The sequence below is a fragment of the Bos mutus genome, chromosome 21 (assembly GCF_027580195.1).
Source record: "Bos mutus isolate GX-2022 chromosome 21, NWIPB_WYAK_1.1, whole genome shotgun sequence".
Classification (NCBI taxonomy): Eukaryota; Metazoa; Chordata; class Mammalia; order Artiodactyla; family Bovidae; genus Bos; species Bos mutus.
The window spans coordinates 48,425,505-48,452,787 of record NC_091637.1 but is presented as its reverse complement, the minus strand read 5'-3'; the positions used below and the strand labels follow the sequence as shown (position 1 = coordinate 48,452,787).

General features: G+C 39.0%; 1 protein-coding gene across 1 annotated transcript; it reads left to right on the top strand.

Annotated features, from left to right (window-relative positions):
• The first annotated feature begins 68 nt into the window (after positions 1–68).
• On the top strand, positions 69–22,086 carry FBXO33 (F-box protein 33). The gene is made up of 4 exons (XM_070358783.1): positions 69–838; positions 16,735–16,845; positions 17,474–18,159; positions 20,029–22,086. Exons 1-4 carry the CDS (start codon positions 228–230, stop codon positions 20,298–20,300), a joined length of 1,680 nt encoding a protein of 559 aa, XP_070214884.1. The 5' UTR covers positions 69–227; the 3' UTR covers positions 20,301–22,086.
• Positions 22,087–27,283: the final 5,197 nt, after the last annotated feature.

The following is a 27,283-nucleotide window of genomic DNA, read 5'->3' as shown; positions in this document are numbered from 1 at the left end:
GTTCCTTAAAATAAATCCTGCCGCTTCCGGGCTCCTAACCAGTACAAGGGAGGGTTTTTAAGTTCTCGGGAGCGCAGGCCTCGGACGCGCGTGAGTAAAGTTGGAGAGGCCAGAGGCTGGCTATCTGGAGGCCACCCCCGCAGAGGCCTTTCCCCCTCTCCGCAAGTTGTGCCGCACTTGGTTCCGCCGAGACCCACGACGGTTCCGCCCCTTCTTCCTTGTCATTGATGTTGTTGTTCTTGTCAGTGCCGCAGCCCCGACCACCGGGAGCCCGAACCCGAGCCGGGGCCGCCCGGGTGGCGCGGTGGCGGCGGCTGCGGCTGCAGCAGCTGCGACGGCTGCGGGGGCTGCTCCGGGGTCTGCGGGGGCGGCCGGGGACCGGCAGCCGGCGGCGGGGCCGGATGGCTCTGTGCGGGCAGGCGGCAGGCGCCGCGTCGCTGCCTAGCGAGCTGATCGTGCACATCTTCTCCTTCCTGTCCGCGTCCGACCGGCTCCGGGCCTCGGCCTCCTGCTCGCACTGGCGCGAGTGCCTCTTCTACCCGGCTCTCTGGCCCCAGCTCCGCATCTGCCTCCGCGTCTCGCCCGCGGAGCAGCCACGGCTCGAATTCCTCATGCGCAAGTGCGGCTGGTTCGTGCGAGAGCTGCGTGTTGAATTCGCCGCGGAGAACTACCTGAGCGGCGGCGGCGGCGGCGGCCCGGGCGATGGAGGAGGCAGCGCGGACGCCGGGACTGGCGGGGAAGAAGTCGAAGCCCTGCAGCTCTCAACCCGTTGGCTGGAAGTGCTGCGCACCTACTTAGAGCTGGTCCTGTGCGTGCTAGTCAGCATCCGGAACAACAGGTAGGCTCTTCGCAGCCCCTCCATTCCTCCTCCTCCCCACCGCCTCCACTTCCCGGGACGCAGGGTCGTCTGCTTCCTCTCACCTCGAAATAGATTCAGTGTGGAAACGCCCCGCCCGCTTCAGCGTTGCTTTTTTCGGTGACTGGGGGTGTCAGTTCTAATCCGGCGATTTCCTTGAGGCAGGAGGACATAACAGGACTCATCCTAATACTTTATAAACAGTAATGGACTTGGTGTTTATCAGACAGCACTCCTGGCGCCTTCCAGGCACTGTCTCATTCATCCTTTCGGCAGCAGTGGGATGGAGTACAGGCGCGGTCATTCTTCATTTTACGGATGACAGAGCTGAAGCTTGGAGGGTGAGGCCTGTGAATGAGTCTGGGGAGAAAACTAATCTGTTTTTGTTGTTGTTGTTATTGTTGTTGTTTCATTCTGAACCTATCCGATCAAAATAGTTCGTGGTGGCGGAGGGAGTAGGTATGCCACAGGTTTCGCATAGGTTGGAGACTCTCCCGGCAAAAAAAGAAATCTTTTACAGCCATTTTCTTACCGAAAATGGTTTTAACTAGGCCAGGCACAGAGTAGGAGAAATTTTTTTTTTTTTTAAGGGATCGGGGAACTGCCTAATCATCAGGATTAGAAGGTCCCTCCCTTTTGCACCTCCAGACTCAACTTGTCCCCAGTGATTCACCTAAAAGTAGCACAGTACAGCTTGGTGTTTGCGTGTGTTGAGGGAACTGGCCAGTGTCTGCAAAGGGTAAGCCCAAACTGTCCTGATTGTGCATCAAGACTTTACTGTAATTCTGGGGCTAACTTCCTGTGTTCTGGCCCGTCGTCCTAGTCAGTGTCTTCCATTATTTATCTACCGCCCTCTCCAGAATCCTCTTAACGTAGATTTTCTCTATCTGCATATTCTAAGCTTAAAATTAAACTGTGAGGTAGAGGAAAGTTCATAAGTTCAAAAAAGGAGCAACTTAGATAGCAGTAAGAGTTTAGCAGTTTGCAAGTAGTTTCACATTCAGGATCTTATTTGATCCTTCCAGCCGAACCTGGGAGTTAGGACAGCTGCTATTATCCCTGCTTTATAGAAAGGAAACTGAAACCTAACAGGGTCAAATAATTTGCAAATTATCATACAGCATTTTATCATACAGCAAATTATCATACAGCATTATCATACAGTATTGTTTTTCTCTGACAGCAGTGTACTTCCTTTTGCAGTAAATACATTATGTTGAACAGGATGGAGTGAAGGTCCTGGTTATGCTAAGTGAGATAGATACATCTGTATTCTTAATTCTCTGTTTGAATCACAAGGGTGGAGAATAAGCATTAGCTGCAAGTTGTATCCGGAGCATGGCTGCATCATCCCAGTATACTGTGTATTTTCCTAGCTTTTCACACCAAGCCATTTTATTTCCTCACTTTGATTTTATGTGGCAAAAGAGGCTGTTTAAGGCTATAAGTTGGTCTTGATCATGTTGGAGACTTTCTGTCAGAGTTGGATGTGTGGCTGAAGGCCCAGGTGACCCAGAGGTTAGAGTCAGTAGTGAGCACTTATTACTGATGATTCAGTGGAGGGTAGAAGTGGGGTGGATTCTTTATAGAAAGGAAACTGAAACGTAACAGGGTCAAGTGATTTGCCAGTATCAGTTATATTTTTCTTGAGGTTAGATAGCAGTTCTGAGCAGTCATTTAAAAATGCACGTCTTTTGTCCAAGTAAGAACCCACTTTACAAAGTTTCTATCTAGTTCCTTTTAACCGATTGGTTGGTTGGACAGGTAAAGGTTATAAGGCAAAAGAGTGATGTCACTTCTTCCCTTCGTTGTTTAGTTTTTCTCCGGCTCCCTTCCTCACCCCTGTCAATTTTTATTTTTTTAGCTGTGTGTGTTGAGGTAAAGTTGACAAATAAAAGTGAACCTACCTCTTTAGCATCTCAATCTACTTGTCTATAAGACTGCCCTCTAAAAAAATCTTTATATATTTGGAAGGAAGATCTCGGCTTTATTTTTGAAAATATTTTGAGATACTTTACTAATATTGGAAGTACTAATATGGATGTTAAAAATTTAAGTGAAACTAGTTTTCTTTAGAGAAATTTGAAAATGTTTTAAACCAAGATGTTTATTTGATAACTCTGATAAAGCCTATTCTTATTTCCTTCATAATCACTTAAACATCAGACTCAGGCTCAATGAAGAGTAACTCAAATGCTTTAGTGTTCAGTATTCTTTGATTTTATAAAACCAAAAAATTCAGTAACTAATGAGAAAAATCAATATTTGACATTGTTCTTTACATTTCCAAGGTAAATTTTACAGTGCTTTTGCCTTATTATTTCTACCAGTTTATAGGTAGAAGAGGAGGATATGAACCTACCAAGTCACAAGCTTTATGCTTCCTGCCTTTATGTTGAATTTTATACAATTCAAACTTTTATTTTGCTGTGTTTCAGTTATTTTCTTGTCTCTGAGTTAAAGAACTAAAACCATAACCTTGAATTGTGGGAACTTTTCAAGGGTACTATTCTGAGAGAATAATTGGCATTTTGCTTAATTCCTGGGTATGCACATGTACTCTCAGAGTGATTGTAGCCACCTTACCAATTTCTTAGGTGTTAGGGACAACTGATGAGTATCAAAGAGGTACAGAAATGCCTCCCAGAGGGTAAAATACAGTCTTCTGTCTTCAGAGTTCACTTCTCCAGAGAGGGCTAGGATACCTGCCTTCTTGATCAACAGTAAGAACGTAAATAAAAAATTATTATTCAAAATACTAAAAAAGAAAAAAAATAAGTACACATTCAACCGTATTGTAGGTTAAATTGGCTGAATTTCTTCTATAGGAAATTGTACTTAGAAGTTCAAAACAACAAATATAAATATGCATTTTTAGACTTTAACGTGGTTGTCAAGTTGAGTACTACCTATTAAAAATGCTGTATTTCATACTCCTTAGGAAAAATGAGACTTCAGGGACAATAAGATTATGATAATAGCTAATAGACTCAGTCACTAAAAATACTTAATCAGTAAGCATAGGTACATTGTCAACATCTGATTTACACTTTCCTGGACTATATAAATATTTTGCATGAGGCTTTTTTGGATTGAGGGCAGTACTTTTCTAAAAGATGCAAGCCAGAGAGACTTTGTACAAGCGTGATTTTCTTGTTAAAATTCTAACTACATGGGATGGAGGGGAGGTTCAGGAGGGAGGGGACATATGTATATTTATGGCTAATTCACATTAATTTATGGCAGAAACTAACACAACATTGTAAAGCAATTATCCTACAATTTAAAAAAAATCTAAATATCTAGATTGACCAGTTTTTTTTTTTACTGTGCCTGCTTATATACCCCAATGGCACCCCACTCCAGTATTCTTGCCTGGAAAATCCCATGGACAGAGGAGCCTAGTAGGCTACAGTCCATGGGATCGCTAAGAGTCGGACACGACTGAACGACTTCACTTTCACTTTTCACTTTCATGCATTGGAGAAGGAAATGGCAACCCTCTCCAGTGTTCTTGCCTGGAGAATCCCAGGGACAAGGGAGCCTGGTGGGCTGCTGTCTATGGGGTCGCACAGAGTCGGACACGACTGAAGCGACTTAGCAGCAGCAGCAGTAGTAGTAGAACACCTATCAATAATTCTTAGATGTGGTCTGCTGACTTGGCACATGCAGTCACAGAGAATCTTATCTTAATATTTTTTTCAACATCAGTATGCCAAGACTCAGCAACTGATAAGGCAATCTAAAAATACATCTTAAAATAGATTAAAAATATTTTGGACATTTCCTATTACTATCCAAGAAGGTAGGAAATTCTTGAAGGTATTATCTCCAACAACCCTGAGCCTTATTTTTCTTGAAATATTTTTCCCATCACGGGGCAATAAATACATGCAATAATAATATTTCACTTTTGAGAGCTAACTTTTCTTATTTGTTTTAAAAAGCCCATTTGGAGAATATGTGTATTAAAATATATTGGGACTCTGACCAGTCCTTCCTGCCCAAGAGATGGTTGCTTTTAGAGAAGAGATACTTTACCCAACAGACTCCTCACCTTAAAACGGACAGATTAAAGTGACTCCATGGGGATAGCTTCAAGGTCATGGAGCAGAAAGGAGACTAACCTGATGAAGAAACTAATCTCCTTGGAGGGCTGCTAAGAGGAATTAGAGCTCTCTCTAGTCCATAGGCGGAGAAGGCAATGGCACCCCACTCCAGTACTCTTGCCTGGAAAATCCATGGACGGAGGAGCCTGGAAGGCTGCAGTCCATGGGGTCGCTAAGAGTCAGACATGACTGAGCGACTTCACCTTCACTTTCACTTTCATGCATTGGAGGAGGAAATGGCAACCCACTCCAGTGTTCTTGCCTAGAGAACCCCAGGGACTGCGGGGCCTGGTGGGCTGCCGTCCATGGGGTCGCACAGAGTCGGACACGACTCAAGTGACTTAGCAGCAGCAGCTAGTCCTTAGATACATTCTTCCAGTGACTGAGAACTGAAGATAGAGGATAGGAGATAAAACTCAACAAAAAGGTCATCCAAGTAAAATATTTTTCCTGTGTTACAAGAAGTGACTGAGCAGCTTTTGAGTGAAGGGATTAAGTGATCTCCATTTTAATGTTTTAGTTCTGAGGCAGCCTCGGAAGAGTTCACCCAAGTTGTTAAATTTATAGCTGATTTAAGAAGATAATTGTTAAAATATGTTTTTTTTTCCCCTCCAAATATTGAGAGTATACTATGTGCCAAGCAGTGAAGACAAACTCCCTGTTCCCATGGATTCGACATTCCGGAGGGAAAAGATAGGCAGAAGCAAGTAAACAAATGAAAGATTATTCCGATTGTGAAAGTAAGAGGACTATGTAATAGTGACTAGGTGGCAACTTGAGATAGATTGGTGAGGGAGAAACTTTTTCTGTAAAGGACATTTAAGCTGCTACGTGAATGACAAGTTACCCATCTGAAGATTTGAGCAAACAGCATTCCAAGCAGAAAAAAGACTAAGCAGCAAGGCTTTCAGCCAGCCAAAGTTTTGGCTTCTTGCAACAGCAGGAGAGAAAGTAAGGCAGGACCATGTGAAGGGTGAGAGCAGTGTCACAGTGAGCTCTTGAGTGTAGGAGGAGGAAGGAATGTTGATTTTTTATGAGCACTTGTGGAATAAAGTTTGGACTATATTCTAAGAATAGAAGTTACTGAAAAAATGTTAAGGACAAGCATAAGGTGATCTAATTTGCATTTTAAGGCAATCATTCTGGTTACTGTGTAATGAATGAATAATCCTCGTAAGAGGTGATGATAGCCTAGAGTATGATGGAAGAAAAGATTTTTTAAAAGTGGATGGATATGGAATATATATGTTTGGAAGTAGAGCCAAGAAGACATGCTACTAGGATGTAGAGGAAAGGAAGAATCAAATGTTTTTTTACCATTTGTCTTTAAAACTCACTCAGTTTTCTTTCTTTCTTCCTTAGTACTGTTAAAATTGTCTTTTAATAATATGTTAAATAACAGTTTTTTTTTGTTTTTGTTTTTGTTTTTTCTGACTCCTTGCGACCCCATGGACTGTGGCCTACCAGGCTCCTCCGTCCATGGGATTTACCAGGCAAGAATACTGGAGTGGGTTGCTATTTCCTTCTCCATAAATAACAGTTTTAAATGTCAGTCTTATTTAAATAAACCTTTTTTTATTTCGTAACCCCTGGGATTTGAGGATGATGGTAATTCAATAAGTGGGGGCTTCCCTGGTGGCTCAAAGGTAAAGAATCCTCCTGTCAATGCAGGAAATGCATGTTTGGTCCCTGGGTCGGGAACCCACTCTAATACTCTTGCTTGGAAAATCCCATGGACATAGAGAGCCTGGCAGGCTACAGTCCATGGGGTCACAAAGAGTCGGACGCAACTTAGTGACTAAGCAACAACAACAATTCAGTAAGTGAATTCATAAAACAAATTCTGGAAAATTGCTTTTAGTTAATGGAGCCTAAGAAAGTTGATAAGGAATACTACTATAGGCCTATGACTTAGTTATGCCTGGAATGTGGGAGACCTGGGTTCGATCCCTGGGTCAGGAAGATCCCCTGGAGAAGGAAATGGCAACCCACTCCAGTACTCTTGCCTGGAGAATCCCATGGAGGGAGGAGCCTGGTAGGCTACAGTCCATCGGGTCTGAAAGAGTTGGACACGACTGAGCAACTTCACTTCACTATGACTTAGTTGTGGAATCTCTGAAGCTGTACCAATAGCCACATATAGCTAATCAAATTTTAAATTACTTGGCTAAAATTAAAGATTTAGTTTGCTGTACTAGACACATTTCAAATGCTCCATATGTGGCTAGTGACTACCATTTTGGACACCATAGAATAGAGCATTTCCATCATGGCAGAAAGTTCTGTTAGTCAGCATTTCTCTAAAGTATTTGTCTTCTTTGTTTGATTTGGCTGTGGTCATTTATTAACATTTCTGAGAGGAGGAAATATGTTATTAAAAAGTATTAAGTAAATGCAGACATTTGATATCAAACATGGACGAAGAAGATTAGAATTGATCTTAAAAAATTTCATGCAATGATACCGATTAGCTTATTAGGTTAGAAAAGGAAAAAATTGCATTTTGTGACCTCCTGTGCATCACTGAGAAGGAAATGGCAACCCACTCCAGTGTTCTTGCCTGGAGAATCCCAGGGATGGCGGAGCCTGGTTGGCTGCCGTCTATGGGGTCGCACAGAGTCGGACACGACTGAATCGACTTAGCAGCAGCAGCAGCAGCAATGCATCATTGAGAAAGACTTAACCTTGTTAACAATTGCATCTTTTTAAAGAATCAAGTTTGTATGTAGTTTCCTTTTTCATAGTTAATTAGACTTAGCTGTATTAACTCTAGTTTAAAGGTTATACTAAATAATCCAAAGAAATCTCAGAGAAAAATGAAGAGTTTTCAGCACTCTTCAGTTAGACCTTGGGGAGTATTTCTTAAGCTCACGGGTGGTTAATATTGTTTTCAAAGAATTGCCCAAACTAACACACTGAATATGTATGTATAGGTTTTTATAATAAAGCTATCAAAAATTGCATTATTGTTTGATTCATAGGGAAATTTTTACCCTAAGAACAAAATAAGATCGCTCTTTTCAGTGAAAAGTTGTATGTGGTGGTTTAATTTCTTTTTAAAAATTTTTTATTGAAGTATAGTTGATTTAGAATATTATTATTAGTTTTCAGGTATGCAGCAAAGTGATTCACTTACATATTTTTTTTCAGATTATTTTCCACTGTAGGTTTTTACAAGATATTGAATATAGTTGCCTGTGTTATACAGTAAATCTTTGTTGCCTATCTATTTTATGTATAATAGTTTATTAATTTCATGCCCCTAATTTATCCCTCTCCATTCTCCTTTTCTGCTTTTGTAGCCAAAAATTTTTTTCTATGTCTGTGAGTTTGTTTCTGTTTTCTATATAGATATATTTGTATTATTTTTTAGATTTCACAGATAAGTGACCATTTTTTTGATTGATTTGTTTTTCTGATGTTGAGTTATATGAACTATTTGTTTATTTTGGAGAGTAACCCCTTTGTCAGTCACATCATTTATGAATATTTTCTCCCATTCCATAGATTATCTTTTTAATTTTTATTTCTTTTTAATAGGGGGAAAATTGCTTTACAAAGTTCTGTTGGTTTCTGCCATACAACAGTGCACATGAGCCATTATTATACATATATCTCCTCCCTCCCCTTCCCCTGTCCCACCCATCTTGGTCATCACAGAGGCCAGGCTGGGCTCCCTGTGTTACATAGCAGCTTCTCCCCAGCTCTCTGTTTTGTACATGGTAGCTTATATATGTCGACGCTGCTTTCTTAATTCGTCTCTCTGTCCTTCCCCTACTGTGTCCACAATTCCATTTTCTGAGTCTCCATTCCTTCCCTGAAAATAGGTTCATCAGTTTCATTTTTCTAGATTCTGTATACATGCATTAAATACGATACTTGTTTTTCTCTTTCTGACTTACTCTGTATGATGGTGGTGGTTTACTTGCTAAGTTGTGTCAACTCTTGCCATCCTATAGACTGTAGCCTGCCAGGCTCCTCTGTCCATGGGATTTCCCAGGAAAGAGTGCTGGAGCGGGTTGCCATTTCCTTCTCCAGGGGATCTTCCCAAGCCAGTAATTGAACCCATGGACCCATTGCAGGCAGACTCTCTTACCGCTGAGCCACCAGGGACGCCCTCAGTCTGTATAACAGGCTCTAGGTTATAACCAGTTCACTAGAACTGATTCAGATTTGTTCTTTTTTATGTCTGAGTAATACTCCATTGTGTATAGTACTGCATCTTCTTTATCCATTCATCTGTCATCGGACATCTAGGTTGCTTCCGTATCCTAGCTATTGAAAATAGTGCTTCTATGGACATTGGGGTACATTTGTTTTTTTCAGTTATGGCTTTCTTAGGGTATACACCCAGTAGTGGGATTGCAGGGTCATATGGTAGTTTTATTCCTAGTTTTTAAAGGAGTCTCCGTGTTGTTCTCCATAGTAGCTGTGTCAATTTACATTCCCACCAGCAGTGCTAGAACGTTCCCTTTTCTCCAAATCCTCTCCAGCGTTTATTGTTTGTAGATTTTTTGATGATGGCCATATTTCTTTTGCCTTAGGAGACATAGCTAAGAAAGTATTGCTACAGTTTATGTCTGAGAATGTTTTGCTTATGTTCCCTTCTAAAAGTTGTATGGTGTCATGTCTTATGCTGCTGCTGCTGCTGCTGCTAAGTCGCTTCAGTCGTGTCCGACTCTGTGCGACCCCATAGACGGCAGCCCACCAGGCTCCCCCGCCCCTGGGATTCTCCAGGCAAGAACACTGGAGTGGGTTGCCATTTCCTTCTCCAATGCATGAAAGTGAAAAGTGAAAGTGAAGTTGCTCAGTCGTGTCCAACTCGTAGCGACCCCATGGACTGCAGCCCACCAGGCTCCTCCATCCATGGGATTTTCCAGGCAAAAGTACTGGAGTGGGGTGCCATCGCCTTCTCCGGTCATGTCTTATACTTCAGTCTTTAAATCATTTGGGATTTATTTTTATGTATGGTGTGAGGGAGTGTTCTGACTTCAGTTTACATGTAGCTGTCCATTTTGCTCAGGACCACTTATCGAAGAGACTGTCTTTTCTCCATTGTATCAATATATTTTTCTCTCCTTTGTCTTAGATTTATGTCCATAAAAATTTTAGGATAATTTGTTCTGGTTCTGTGAAAAGTGTCATGAGTATTTTGATAGTTGTTGTTTGTTTGTGTGTTTAATTTCGTGAAGTGGAACTAACGTATAACATAACCACATTTATTTAAGAAATTGAAAGCATGGCTTGTCTTTAACCAGTGCTCTGCTCATATAGGCCTTACATAAATTAGAATCAATTTGTCGAATTTCCCCAAAAACTTCCTGGCCTTCCTCACTGCAGTCACTTGGATTTTTTTCTCCTCCTTCGCTTTCCTGTTTCATGTAAACCCATTACTCCTTGAAATTTGCTTAAGTCTGACCCACATAAAAGCTGTAGGTTCAAGATGGTAAGACTAAGTGAAAAGAAGAAGCAAGTATTATATTGGTGCAAGCATAATTGCGGTTTTGGACCATGAATTTTAAGTCATTATAACTAGACTCAAACACATCTTTATTAATCAAAATAGGAACCATTACAATCAACATGTCTTTGACAATGAGAAATCAATTTGTTTATTCCTGTAGCATAAAAATCCATGCTTCTGGGATTCAGTGAACTCTCGGAAAGCATTTTCTGCCTTCTGCTGGTTGTGGAAGCATTTTCCCTACAAAAAGTTGTTGAGCTACTTGAAGAAGTGGTAGTCACTTGGCTAGACGTCAGGTGAATTGGCAGATGAGGCAAAACTTCATAAACCAGTTCATTAAACTTTTAAAGCATTGGTTGTACAACATGTGGTCAGGCATTGTCGTGGAAAACAATTGGGATCAGACTAGCAGCTGACCACCAAACAGTGACCATGACCTTTTTTTGGTGCAAATTTGGCTTTGGGAAGTGCTTTGTTAACTTCTGCGTCCAGCCACTGAGTTGGTCATTGGCCAGTTGTCCTAGAAAATCCGCTTTTCGTCACATGTCACAATCCGATCAAGAAGTGGTTCCTTCTGTTGTGTGAAAAAAAAAAAAGAGAAGATGACATTTCAAAAACAATGATTTTTTTTTTCAGTCAGCCTATGTAGCTTTTTCACCTTTCCAGTTTGCTTCAAATGCCAAACAACTGTAGAATGGTTGACATTGAGTTCTTCAGCAGCTTCTCATATAGTTGTAAGAGGATCAGCTTTGATGATTGTTCTCAACTGGTCATCGTCATTCCAATGGCCAGCCACTATGCTCCTCATCTTCAGGGCTCTGGTCTCCTTTGCAAAACTTCTTGAACCACCACTGCACTGTATGTTGATTATCAATTCCTGGGCCAAGTGCATTCATTGTTGATATTGTGAGTTGTCTCCACTGCTTTATGACCCATTTTAAACTCAAATAAGAAAATTACTTGAATTTGCTTTTTGTCTAACATCATTTCCCTAGTCTAAAATAAATATAAAATACACAGCAAATAATTAGTCGTAAGCAAAAAACATAAAGCGAGAAGTGCACATTAATGTATAACATAACCACATTTATTTAAGAACGCATTGGAATAGCAAATGGCAAAATTCAGCAATGAAAAACTGCTATTACTTTTGCACCAATCGCATAGTACTCTGCATAAGGCTTCTTCCTTTCGTTTGCTCCAAATCACTGGTCTTATCACTGTTAATACTAGGTCAGGTAAATCAGTTTTTCTGTCCAGGAACTTGTCTTGTGTACTCTTCTGTTACATCTCTGAAATGGGCAAGGAAAAGGAAGGAAACTGGGGTGACACTTGAGCCATCTTTTAACCTGGTTTGTTATTCACATATTGCTGATAACTTCCAAAAATAATCTCATTCTTAGAAACCTCAAAAAATCAACTTTGGTTCAAGGCAAAGGAGAAAAGCACTCACCTGAGGCAAAAAACTTTGATCTATAGCTTAGATCCACCTTCCCAAGCCACACACCTTCTCCATACCAAAGTCGCAGAAGAGTTACCACCATGATCATGGGGCTGGGTGAGCCCCAGTCATGTTGCCAGTACTGCAGAGAGCAGAGGAGTATTTGTGTTCTTGATAGTCTTGAAATCCTAAACTAGTTTTCCTAGAGAAAGAGCAGTATTCAGCAACCATTTATCTTTACTAAAGTATTTGAAAGGAAATCCAATATATAGATGTCATTCATTTTATACTACACATTTCAATATAAAATTCTGAAAATTATGGACATACATGTGAAGAAAGCTGAGCGAAGAATTGATGCTTTTGAACTGCGGTGTTGGAGAAGACTCCTGAGAGTCCCTTGGACTGCAAGGAGATCCAACCAGTCCATTCTGAAGGAGATCAGCCCTGGAATTTCTCTGGAGGGAATGATTCTAAAGCTGAAGCTCCAGTACTTTGGCCACCTCATGTGAAGAGTTGACTCATTGGAAAAGACTCTGATGCTGGGAGGGATTGGGGGCAGGAGGAGAAGGGGGCGACAGAGGATGAGATGGCTGGATGGCATCACTGACTCAATGGACATGAGTCTGAGTGAACTCCTGGAGTTGGTGATGGACAGGGAGGCCTGGCGTGCTGCGATTCATGGGGTCGCAAAGAGTCGGACACGACTGAGCGACTGAACTGAACATATACATTTAGGACTTCCCAGATGGCACTAATGATAAAGAACCCACCTGCCAGTGCAGGTGTGTGTGAGATGCAGGTTCAGTCCCTGAGTTGCGAAGATCCCCTGGAGGAGGGCCCGACAACCCACTCCAGTATTCTTGCCTGGAAAATCCCCATGTACAGAGGAGCCTGGCAGGCTGCAGTCCATAGTGCTGCAGAGAGTCAGATACGACTGAAGTGACTGAGCAAGCAATACATACAACCAAAATAACATTAATACACTTAACAAAACTGTCAATACTTCTTTAGTCTCTTCTGATTTTTTAATTAGCCTTTTTAAAATAAAACCTTTATTTCCACGCCAAGAATCTAAACTCATGTACCTTTGTAACTTAACCACAATAACTTTTCATGTAACTGATACAGTACATATCTGATAATTGAACGAGTAGAGCGTAGGAGAGCAGTCTGTAGCCTCAGTTTCTAAATTATAAGTACTTAACAGTCTGACTTCACTCTGGATCTGGATGATGACTTTGTAAAATAGGATTAAAAAAGAATGCAATTAGTTGAAGAATATTATTAATAATATTATTGCAGAATATTGAGTAGAGTTCCCTGTACTATACCATAGATCCTTATTGGTTATTTTATATATAATAATGTGTGTTTATTTATCTCAGGTTGATAATTTATCCTTACTCCCAACATTGAAGAGGAACTAAAAAGCCTCTTGATGAAAGTGAAAGTGGAGAGTGAAAAAGTTGGCTTAAAGCTCAACATTCAGAAAACGAAGATCATGGCATCCGGTCCCATCACTTCATGGGAAATAGATGGGGAAACAGTGGAAACAGTGTCAGACTTTATTTTTTTGGGCTCCAGAATCACTGCAGATGGTGACTGCAGCCATGAAATTAAAAGACGCTTACTCCTTGGAAGGAAAGTTATGACCAACCTAGATAGCATATTCAAAAGCAGAGACATTACTTTGCCAACAAAGGTCTGTCTAGTCAAGGCTATGGTTTTTCCTGTGGTCATGTATGAATGTGAGAGTTGGACTATGAAGAAGGCTGAGCACTGAAGAATTGATGCTTTTGAACTGTGGTGTTGGAGTTGACTCATTGGAAAAGACTGATGCTGGGAGGGATTGGGGGCAGGAGGAGAAGGGGACGCCAGAGGATGAAATGGCTGGATGGCATCACTGACTCGATGGACGTGAGTCTGGATGAACTCCGGGAGTTGGTGATGGACAGGGAGGCCTGGTGTGCTGCGATTCATGGAGTTGCAAAGAGTCAGACACAACTGAGCGACTGAACTGAACTGAACCATAAGTTTGTTTTCAAAATCTTAGTCTGTTTCTGTTTTGTAAATAAGTTCATTTGTATCATTTTAAATTAGATTCCACATATAGTAATAGCATATGATATTTGTCTTTCTGTCTTCATTTAGTATGATAAGCTACATCCATCCATGCTGCTGCAAATGATATTATTTCATTCTTTTTTATGGCTGAGTAATATTCTGTTGTATATGTATACTTTATCTTCTTTATCCATTCATCTGTTGATAAGACATTTAGGTTCCTTCCATGTTTTGGCTATTATAAATGGTACTGCAGTGAACACTGGGGTTCATGTATATTTTGGAAGTATGGTTTTCTCCAGATTATGCCCAGGAGTGGGATTGCTGGATCATATGGTAGCTCTATTTTCTAGTTTTTTAATTAACCTCCATGCTGTTCTCCACAGTGGTTCCACCAATTTACATCCCCATCAACAGGTATAGGAGGGTTCCCTTTTCTGCACAGCCTGTCCAGCATTATTACTTGTAGATTTTTTTGATGATGGCTATTCTGACTGGTGTGAGGTGATAAATCATTGTAGTTTTGATTTGCATGTTTCTAATAATTAGCAATGTTGAGCATCTTTTCATGTGCTCTTGGCCATCTATATGTCTTCTTAGGAAAATGTTGAGCTGTATGAGCTATCTGCACCCTTGTGGATTGCATCATTTGCAAATATTTTCTCCCATTCTGTGGACTGTCTTTTCATTTTGTTTATGACTTCCTTTGCTGTACAGAATCTTTTAAGTTTAATTAAGTCCCATTTATTTTTGTTTTTATTTCCATTACTCTAGGAACTGAATCCAAAAAATATTGCTGCAATTTATGTCCAAGAATGTTGTGCCTGTTTTCCTCTTAAGTTTTACATTATTTGGTCTTATGTCTAGGTCTTTAATCTGTTTTGAGTTTATTTTTGTATATGGTATTAGAGAATGTTCTAATTTCATTCTTTTACATGTAGCTGTCCATTTTCATTTTTTCCCAGCATCACTTACTGAAGAGACTGTCCATTTATTCATTGTATATTCTTGCCTCCTTTGTCATCAGTTAGATCACCATAGGTGCCTATGTTTATCTCTGGACTGTCTGTCCTGTTTCATTGATCTATATTTATATTCTTGTGCCAGTACCATGCTGTTTTGATTGTTACAACCTTGTAGTATAGTCTGAAGTTAGGGAACCTGATTCTTCCAGCTGTGTTCTTCTTTCTTAAGATTTCTTCAAGCTAAGTTTTAGAATAATCAGACTTTTTAGTGAAACTAAGGTTACTAATTTGGGAAAATATGTCATAATATTAAGAAATGTTATTTTTCATTTACTTAAATCTTTTTATCATTTTTGTGGGTTATACATTTCTTATTATAGTTATCCCAAACTTCTAGTTACAGATGTAATTCTCTAATGGTTATGTTAAAAAGGAAACAGCAGACCCAAAATGGTCAGTTATGCTAAACCCCATGTCACCAAACTAAGACTTAATACCTAGCACAGCTGTGGTTTCAATCTGCCTCAGGATGGTAACCTTTAATCAGTGAGCCTGAAATTACCAGGTCAGCATTAGTGAGGCAATCTGCCATATAGTCCCTTCAGTTCCCTTTGCTAAGTTGCTTCAGTCATGTCCGACTCTGTGCTATAGACGGCAGCCCACCAGGCTCCTCTGTCCCTGGGATTTTCCAGGCAAGAGTACTGGAGTGGGGTGCCATTGCCTTCTCCAGTGCATGAACGTGAAAAGTGAAAGGGAAGTCGCTCAGTCGTGTCAGACTCTTAGCGACCCCATGGACTGCAGCCTACCAGGCTCCTCTGTCCATGGGAGTTTCCAGGCAAGAGTACTGGAGTGGGGTACCATTGCCTTCTCAGTTCCCTTTAGGAGGGTGACTATTGCCTGGAACAGTGCATTATTTACTAATAATTTACTTTTTCTACTTCCTTTCTACTTTAAAAGCCTTTCCTTTTCTATATCTCTGCAGAGCTCCTTTCTGTTTGCTACATAGGATGCTGCCCAATTAACGACTCTTTTAATAAAGCTAATTTGATCTTTAAATTTACTCGGTTGAATTTTTGTTGTTTAACCATTATTATTAGCATTTAGGTATTTTTAATCTTTATCCTTTCTCCTACTGTATTTAGAATTTTACTATATAGAAAAGTGTGTTTGGTAGCTAAAGTTATTTACAGATTTTTTACATAGTTTTTTTTTTTTTTTAATTTACCTCTTAATGGTAACCTCTGTTTGATCACAAAACTGGAGAAGGTTCTCTATATTTTAAAGAATATTTCTTACTGAGAAGATATCTCCAGGGCAGTGCCCCACTTAGAACATTTAATGCATTAAGTTAACTGGTTTGGGAAATTTTAACTGGTTTGGAAAAATTTTATATTATAGTTAAAATGTATATGAAAAATATATATATATGAAACTTGAATGCTTCAGTGTTTCAATATATATATATGAAGCTTGAATGTTCTTTCATATGTCATTTTGTGATTTATTCATCCCTAAACCTTTAAGGTAGGTATTATTATTACTGATAAAAAGTTGAATTCCAGCAACTTTAAGAATACTTTTCCATAGTCACTAAAACCTTGAGTTCTGAACTACTTGTTATGCTCTAGTCTTTAAAGCTTATGCTGTTTTCTCCTATATCGCATTGTTTTTCATTGTATGTTAAAAGCAATCTGAAGGTACTTAGTTGGATTCTAAATAAGTTATTAAGGTAGAAACTTCTGTAGAATATCTCTTCTGCATATGTTTACTTTTAATATTTATACTTTTATGTTAATTATTTAGACAGTCATTTTAAATTACTTTTCTTATAGGAACCTCCAGAAGTTTAGCCTTTTTGGAGACATAAGCATTCTACAACAGCAAGGAAGTTTGTCAAATACATACCTCAGCAAGGTGGACCCTGATGGCAAAAAAATTAAACAGTAAGTTATATAGCTAATGGAAAGGGACTCTGTAATAATAAAAATATTTTTCTGAGAAATTTTAAGATACTGTCCAAAGAGTAATGATATTTTTTTCTGAAAAGAACATGTACCCTGGAAATGCCTTAACAATGAAATAGTGATCAATACATACCATTCCAATCTTTAAGACAAAGAATTTGCTGTGTAATTATTGCTATTTAAAACTTAACTTCTCTACTTTACTTTGCTATAACATGAATTGTAAGTCATCAGTCTTTTCTTCTCTACTGATATAAAATGCTCCTTTACTTGAAAAACATATTTCTATATGTGTAATATGTATTACATTTTTATGTGAATTTTAATGATATTACTACTTGTGGGTCAAATGAGTGTACTCAGTTGCTCAGTCATGTCCAACTCTTTGCAACTGCATGGAATGTAGCTTGCCAGGTTCCTCTGTCCATGGGATTTCCCAGGCAAGAATACTGGAGTGTGTTACCATTCCCTTCTCCAGGGGATCTTCCCGACCCAGGGATTGAACCCATGTCTCCTGCATTGCAGGTGGATTCTGTGGATTCTTTACCATCTGAGCCACCTAGAGCTAAGTCTTAACAGGATTGTGTGGCATGTGCTTTCCTTACAGAATTCAGCAACTGTTTGAAGAAATACTGAGTAATAGTAGGCAACTGAAATGGCTGTCTTGCGGGTTTATGCTGGAAATAGTAACCCCAACGTCACTGTCATCTCTCTCAAACTCTATTGCCAACACCATGGAGCACCTGAGTTTACTGGACAACAATACTCCTGGTAGCAGCACCCTTATCACTGCAGCAGAACTGGAGCGATTTGTGAATCTGCGCTCACTTGCCCTGGATTTCTGTGACTTTACAGCTGAGATGGCTAGAGTCTTAACCGATAATAACCATGTGCCTTTGCAGCGACTTTCTCTCCTGGTTCACAATGTTTCCGTGATGCACAAGTCTCTGGACAATATGCCAAATGATGAGCATTGGAAAGCCTTGTCAAGAAAGAGCACCAGCCTTCGGGTCTATATTATGGCTTTTGATATCAAGAGTGAAGATATGTTAAAGATTCTGAAACCCAGTATACCACTAGAGAGGATTCATTTTGACAGCTACATCACTTGTGTTTCAGGAGCTATTGTTGATCTTATATCTAGGCAGTACGACAAGTTCCTCACTCATTTTATATTAATGAATGATATGATTGACACGTCTGGTTTTCCAGATCTTAGTGACAACCGAAATGAGGATCCGTTGGTTTTATTAGCATGGAGGTGCACAAAGCTCTCTCTTCTGGCAATTCATGGTAGGTAACTTTTGTTTGCTATAGTTTGAATTTGTTATTACAGCTAAAATATTTTATACCAATAAAAAAGATAGCACTGACATTTATACTGTCAAAAACTCTTATAACAAGTTGATATGCAGATTTTTTATACTTTCTAACATGACTGAAGCGACTTAGCATGCATGCATGCATTGGAGAAGGAAATGGCAACCCACTCCAGTATTCTTGCCTGGAGAATCCCAGGGACGGGGGAGCCTGGTGGGCTGCCGTCTATGGGGTCACACAGATTCGGACACAACTGAAGCGACTTAGCAGCAGCAGCAGAAACATGTGTATAACATGTATAATGTATACCATGTGTAACATATACCACTTTCAAGTGGAAGGACACATTTCTACCCTATTTTGTTCCAGCTCCCGTATTACTGTTTTTCTTTCACCATGTGATTAATAGTACTTCACAAAAATGGCATTTGAAATTATCCAAGAAAACTTACATATTCACCTACAACAGATGTATTTCTTCTTCTTAAAAACATAACACAGAAGGAAGAAGAAAGTATGATTTCTTTCATGCTCACTGCCTCATCTTCTAGATTCTTGGTATCAACATCTTAATTTGTACAACATTTTTTAAATGATGGTTCTGTTGGTTGAAAAGTGCTCTTTTCTGGCAGGCCTTTCATCTGAATGTGAACTATTTTTCATTTGGACAGAGTTCCTTTTATAAGTTAGAAGAATATATTACTTCTTTTCTGAAACTTGTGAGATAGAGAATATAAACTAGAAAGTCTGCATGAACAACTTAAATTTATTATGTTTCATTATTTCCGAAATTAATCTTTTAGCTGCATTTGAGTGTGGGAGTGTATCTTGCTTTTCAAGTTTTGCTTTATAATTTGGCCAGTCATTGGAAGTAATAGCAAAGAATAGATCACTATTGAAGTTAATAAATTAGGATTTTTTTAATAGGATGAAGAAATAGCAAGATATTTAAAATTAAGTTAGTCTTTTTAAAGCTCCTTTTATTTTTTTGACTCTGCTGAGAGGCTTCTGGGATCTTAGTTACCCAACCAGATATCGAACCCAGGCCCCAGCAGTGAAAGAGCTGAAACCTAACCATTGGGTCAACAGAGAATTTGCTAAAGCTTTTTTCTCTTATTAAGTAAAACGTTATATTTGCTAGTGATAATTAACAATTTATCTTTAAAGTGTCACTTTATAACTTTGGACTGTGAAGTACTGTGTGTGTGTGTGTGTGTGTGTGTGTGTGTGTGTGGCGCGCGCGCATGCGCGCGCACACGCACAGGGTGCTCAGTCACATCTCAACTCTTTGGGACCCCGTGGACTGTATGCTGCCAGGCTTCTCTGTCCATGGAATTTTCCTGGCAGGAATACTTAAGTGTGTTGCCATTTCCTGCTCCAGGGGCTCTTCCTAACCCAAGGATTGGACCTGCGTCTCCTGCACTGACACGGCAGATTCTTTACCACTGCACCACCTGGGAAGCACCGTAGGAGATGCCTTTTACTAATGAAAAATACCAGCTTACTATGTACTGTTAATCAAAAGCTATAAAATTACACTTTAAATGTCTTCACTTTTACTAAATGTGCTGATACCAGAATACACTTACAGCACCTATCTGTTCACCAGCTGCAGTGATGTTCTTGGAGACAATATCAGACTTCTAGACTTTTTTTTTCTCTGAGCTAAACAATTACTGGGGCTTCCCTGGCAGTGGTAAAGAATCCACAGATCTCAGCATATTTTTAAAGGAAAAGGACCCCAAAGTGGTGAGATACAAATTTGTGGAAAAGACAGATGTAGAAAATAGACAAAATAAAATACAAGGAAATGACAGTGCTTGTCTTCTGCTTATTTTTAAGGTTACACAGTGTGGGCACACAACCTCATAGCCATTGCTCGTCTTCGTGGCTCTGATCTAAAAGTACTTGAAGTCACCGAAGAAAGCATTGATTTTGACCAAGGTGAACTGGCCGACCAGGATGTGGATCCAGTGCATAATCTTATTGAGCAGGTGTCCCTGGGCCTCGGTCAGCCTTGGCATGCAGTCATGGACATCGAATCACTCAGTGTCTTCACTGAACCAAATCGTCATTTTTACAGAGAGATGCAGAGCTTCAGCGAAGACGTTTAGCTTTTTTTTAACGTACAATTCCTGTGGTTACATTTGCAAGTAGGGTCCTATTATGTTTTTTTTTTTCTTTTCCAGTAGTGTGAATTAACCCCTTTGTGCTGTGTTTAATCAGTATTAGCTTTATAGAATTATATGTGTATATTCTACTTCTTGATCAAAGAACATAGTCGGGTATTGGTTTAGAAGTTCAAAGTGACACTGTATAGGGCTTTCACGGTTAATGGACTTGTTACCAGACCTTAAGAATCTACAACCGAAGGTTGTCTGAGGTTGCTGGCTAACTGTTTTTCACTGAGTTACTCTGCCTTTTGATGTTTTTATTCTTTGTGTGTCAGAGCTCAGGAGCCAAAATATTTTTATACATATATAGATATATATCCATAGCCTGGTGGATTTGTATGCAATGCACTGCATTCATTCATTCTGATAGCATTTCATTGATTTTTATTTGAAATGGAAGAAGGGAGGATACTATGATCCCAAATGAGTCATCTTTAACAGAAAAGCCAAGACTTTAACTTTCATTACATATATAATAGTCAATTATCATTAATTACCACTCTGAATTTTATATAGTAGCAGGTTAGAACATTGCTTAATCCTTTTTGAAATGCATTTGTGTAAACATGAATACTCAAATTATTGGATTTTTCCTAACTGTATCTGACATAATTTAATTCATCAATTACATTATACATTCAAGTTAGCTTTTTAGCCCAGATTTCAAATAGTGGAGGAATAAAGAAATAATATTCCAGGGTAAAACCTCCTAAAAGAATATCATGAAATCACAGAGTTGTAAACACACATGCTTGCAAACAAACATTAGTCGTGAAATCCCTAGCAACAAGTCACTGGATTTTTCTCTGTCAGCGCGCGTGTCAGCTGCCAAAGAATAGACTTAACTGAAGAAGTGCCCACATGCTGGCAGGGGCTGGCCCACTGTGGCCAGCCAGATACTGCTAGATTGTAATATTTAAGGTCGAATTTCGACCTGTGGTACACAGCTGTGCTGTGGCTCAGTCAGCAACCTCAGATCTCTGAAAAAAAAAACACAAAACAAAAAAAAAAAGAAAAAAAAAACCATGCACCTGTTTCACTGTGAATAGTGAATGTAAAGGAAAAAAACGGAAAAACTGAACGCTTGTTCTATCACAGGTATGAGCTGCTATGATAAATGAAGAACATTCCATGAAGTATGTTTTAAAACCTTGTTATATCTGAGAGGCTTTAAAAGCCGACTTAACTGTTTCAGGGCAACCGCGGTACAGACGTGGTCTCTGTGAGACTTCCACCTGACCCCAGTTTTAAGTGGTACGAATGTTGTGCATTTAATGTTAAAGGACAGTCTGCAATAATAAAGTAAGTAGCCAACGTGGGTGCCCAGCAGTGCTGAGACCTGGCTGCTCTATTGTAAGCTTTGGAAACACAATTTATGCAACAGATGTCCAGATATGATTCTATTTATGGAAAAAGTTTATATGTATTTTACAAATGGTTTTACCATCTTATATTAAAATGACCTTTTGACAGGTGTGCACTGTTTTGTCTCCAGTGAGCACATACCATGCAGATTTTTTATGTACATCAGTAGTGTGAATCCACTGGCACAGGGTGTGTAAATGCCAGATGTGGTGAGATTTTATCTTATAAATGTGATCAGATAAAATAACTCCTGACAGAAACTGTAAGGAAACCAGCTGAATGTTTGACCTGATGACTGATGTTGTATGGTTTATGTTAAATGTATATTCTTTTAATCAATGAATAAAGCATTAAAAAGTGATCATTGTAACATTTTCTTGTTCATGAAGCATGAAAAACCTTTAGTGTTAAATAAACTACAGTAATCTTAACAATGTGTATAATCATGTTAGCTCCTATTGGTAGTCTGGTGCAGCAAAGCTTAAATTTGAACAATTTGGAGAGTTTTGATTTTTTTTAACTCACTGTGGCAAAATATAAAACAGACTGGTTACCACCAAATCCAAGTGTATTATGTATTTAGAATACATTATTTATAGACTATAGGAACCTACATTTAAAAATTCTTCTACTGGATGAAAAGGAAAAAAAAAAAAAAAACATTTCAGTATGCCAGTACTAAATAGATCTTAAACTTCTATACTGCTTTAGTTTAGCTTTGTAATCTCCATTCTTGGTTGTTAAGACAAACAGCTGTCATTCCTTCTTCCTTCTCTAATCATTCCAGACACCACTTCTTCCAAGCACTGCCTCATCATGGAATAATCTGGGGTTCACAAAGAACTGTTGTTATATCTATTGCGCCCTCATTTCGTGGATACAACTCCTTTGGATGAATCAACATGTCTGTGTATATAAAAGACTAAAACAATACCTAAAATATATGAAAAAAGAAAGTCAATGAATATATACATAAGTGAAGTTGTATGTAGTAAAGCACTAAACTGGGGGGTGTTAACCTGTTTTCTCCACTAAGCTCTGACTAATGCTACATGAGCAGAGCACAGATTCTTGAGCCTCAGTTTCCTCATCTGTGATATGAGGGATTTGCCTAAAACTGATTCTTCATTGAAAGTTTCAGCTGATGTTAGTCTGACAGCTTATAGACAAATATTTATTTTCAAAACACAACTTACTAAACTATATGAAATTTGCATATCTAAAATTACTTTCCTATTTCCTCCACCACCCTGGGAATAGAGAAGTTAGGGAGTTGGTAGGGCGGGGCTTCGGAAGGACAGTGTGCTTACGACTGAACACATAGATTCAGCACCTAACTTGCTTGTGGCTTATCCAATAGCATGAACCAGACTGGGTTGTTATGAAGCTAGTAACATTAAATGAAACGGATGGAGTAACATACAGTAGGTGTAAATAATACCCAACAGTCACACTACATTGTCTGTATCAAAGCTTCCTAAGCTTTTTCATATGCTGACACATAGAAAATATTATGCAGCACACTGATATAACAGAAGGAATTGAAGCCAAAAAAAAAAAATCATTGTTTTCATTACATAATTAGAGAAATGCAGAAGGTTGATGGAAATAATTATTTGTATAGAACTTTCAAGTAAAATCTTTTCAACTGTTCTAACTTATAACCTATTAAAAATTTTAATGTTCCCACCAAGAGGAACACCCCACAAATGGATGATAATTTTTAAACCTTACCATCCACAATATCAAACATGTATGCAGTTGAAATTATACTTACAAAATCTAACAGCTCTAAATGTAATGGTAAGTGTAATGTTGAGCTTTCTTACATAATGTAAGTTAATTTTCAAATTCAAGTGATTTTTTTCACTATTAAGTATTTCAAAATAATGAATGCAACTCTAATTTGTACATACGTAACTCTGCTGCTAGTTGAGCCACTGTTCACACAGAAATACCTGATTTATATGGAAGCAATTCAAGGCCTGCAGGAAGCCCTGCTCCCACTTCCAGCTCCCAACACCCCGCTCCTCACACCCACCAGCTACATATGGAATTTCATATCTGGACTTCCTACCTGCTCTTCGAACACCTGGAGCATACTTCTTTCCCAGCTTCATAGATCCCCATCGTCTGTGTGTGAACAGTGGAACACTGCATCTGGCAAGGGAGAAGTGGGTGCCTGGGTACAATTACAAGTACACACCACTCTGGTAAATACAATACCAGGGTGATTGATTCCATACCTACTACCATTCATCTATTTTAAAATGCAATAAGCTCTTGCTCATTTGGAAATTTACATCATTTTCGCCCTTAACCCTATAAATCAGTTATTAATTTGTTGCCTCAGCTCTGAATGCACCCTTCAATGTATGCTCTCCAATAATGGAGCTCCTATGAGTAACACACCTTTAAAGTCAGAACAGTGTTGTTCAGTAAGCGCCATGGGGGACGTGGTAGAAGGCAAAGTTTATCGTGTAGGTTCCAGGGTAGGCAGCCTGGATGTAAGACTTCCGGTGTAGCCTCCCCCAGCCGTGGTCCCTCTGCTACCTTGCAGCCTCAGCCTGCCTTGTCCTTCACACAGAAGCCAGAGTTGCTGTACAGCTCATAGGCTGTGAAGCACGTGCTTCCTGCATGCACTGGACTCCCATTCCCTGCCCTGCATGTCACATGTGGCCCACACTGGCTCTGCAGGCCTCTCCATCCCTGGTGTCCACACTCCCACTGCACACGCAGTGCCAGCAGTTGCTGTCGGCCTCCTCCCCACCTGCACCCTGCTCAGCCTATTGCTTGCTGAGCATCTCCAGACTGGCTCAGGCCTTGTGGAACCAGTGATCCCTGCTGTCCTGGAGGCTGAAACACACCTCCACCAAAGACGACTGAAACCCTCCCGAGTCCGTCCTACCATGACTGTCCCCTCAGCTTTAAGGGGCCACATGCAGTTTCCTCACATTTTACAATTATTATCATAGTAATAATTCTTTATATTAAGCTTTTCCTGCTCAAACTACTGTGTGCTTTGTCTTCTGATTTGATCCAGACTGCTACATATATCCTTTTCAACTATGCCACAGCTTTTTATGCAAATCTAGTACTTTTGTTAGTTTTTAATTGATTACTTACATATTTTCTGCAACAAAAAACAGAGTTTAAAATGTGATTTTTTTTTCCTTAAAAGCCATTACATTTTTTGTCCTAGATTTTATACCTATTAAATATAATTGATCAAAAATACAAATATTATTACTTGTTCCTGAAAATGAGTCTGGTCCATCATCCATTCTATTTCTACTTTCATTTTTATAAACACAAGTGGTAAAAAATTTGTTTCACATATATAAGTAGCTGAGAAGAAAGTTTTGTTACAACAATGTCACTCATTCAACTTCTGAGTTTTCAGGACCAAAGAAAGCACTGTCCTATTATCAAAAGTTATTTTATATAGGTCAACAGTTGAAAACAATCATTAATTATTCTCATCACTGACACCAATATCACCAATATCTCAAACTGTGTCTTTAGCTCCATAGGTTTGCACATCTTAGTTTGATGCATCATCATAAGACTAGAAGGTTAAAGGTATGTGCTCATTTCATACATGGGAGAAGGGTTACCTGCAAAACGAAGAAAAGGAAAGGAGAAGCTGCACCCTGTTGACAAGTTCTTTCTAGGCAGAATACACAGGTGAACTCTGTGAATTTTCCTAGAAGCATACCCGCAGAACACTTGGAGATATTTTACCGTACTCCAGGGGGCTGGTGCTGGTGCTTACTCACTAAGTTGTGTCTGACTCTTGCCACCCCATGGATTGTAGACCGCCAGGGCCCTCTCTCTGTCCATGGGATTTCCTAGGCAAAAATACTGGAGTGGGTTATCATTCCCTTCAAAGGGTCTTCCTGACCCAGGAATTAAACCTGTGTCTCCTGCATTCACAGGCAGATTCTTTACTACCAGGGAAGCCCCTCAGGGGGTGTATCCCAGTCTGCAAACTATAGCTTCTGTGACAAGAAATATTAACAGGCTTATTTCCACATTACTTACAATGAAAAAGCAGCAGCAACCTAATGACCATTAATAACAGAATAGAGTTACTGTGGCAAAGCCACACAGTGGAAAACCACACAGTGGTCAGAATGAACTAACTTGACCTACATTTATTAACATGATGGATCTCAAAAAATCCAGCTTCTAAAGGATATATGTGTGTGTGTGTGTGTGTATATGTATAAAGATGTTATTGATGTACATTTTTGAAAGGCAGGAAAAATAAACCTATATACTATACATAAACACATTTAACCAGAAAAACAAAACACCATTCACACTCTTTTCATAAGAGTACTTACCTCTACAGCATGAGGACAACTGTATCGGGAACATTTTTTTTTTTTTCTTGAAAAAAATTAAGGCAAATGTTAAATTTGCTCTCTAGGTAAAGGAGTATTCTTTACATAATTGTTACAGAAAACAACCTCAGCTATTTGGAGTATGGCCAAGAATCCACAAGGGAATAGAAAAGGTTTCTGGGAGATTATTCCCTGTACTAAAAGGCATCACATTCAGTAGAGCCACGTGTTTCCTTCCAGCTCATTTGTTCTTCTGTTCAGCATAATTCTGATAAGTCTGTCTGTTTCTTGGTCTCCAGTAGATTAGAAGTGGAGAGAACAAATGAGTGTGGAAGGCAGAAGTTTACAATCCTCAAAAACAATATAACTAATGATAAGTCATTGTGAAGGAACTTGAAATAGACCTGAACAAACCCGTAACAAGCTCTAAATACAATGTAATGATAAATGCAATGACCCTGAAACAATATAAAAATATATTCAAAATATCTCTGTAGTGAGTTAATAGAACACTTAATATACCTTGGAAATCTTTTCACACAAGATGGTTAAAATAAATATTTGTGTTTAAAAGAATGGATTATAATCAAGAAATAAGTGAAATTTTCTAAGAAAACACAGTTATTAGCTAAGAAATATTATGACTGATAGAAAGTGAATATTTACTGTGTACCAAGCATAATTTTAACTACTTCACAATAAAGTATTTTATATAGTCCTCATAACAACCCTATAAGACACAGTATTTGGGGACAGGGGAGAAAGGATAATTCTTTAGGGATATATTCCTAAAATATAGAGAAAAGCCCACACAACAACAAAGACCCAGGATGGCCAAAAATAAATAATTTTAAAAAGAGAGATATACTAATAGAGGTTTAAATACATTAAAAATTACAAAAGCAACAATAGAAAACTTTAACTGGGATAAATATCAAACATGAAGAAGAAAGGAAAATGGGGATGAGAATAGTACAAGTACATTAAGTCCCAATTTTTCATCTCAAGGAATCAATACACATACAAATTAATAAAAGTTCATAGATTGTATGTATATCTTCTAAAATTCTAAAATCACCATAATTAAAAAGGAAAAAAAAAAGTCAAAAGAGAAAATGTCTAGGATGTATAACTGGGCATAAGGAATAAATGGGGAAAACTGAAAATGATCCTTAAATTCTATTATTTTATTTCTTCCCAGTTGTTTAT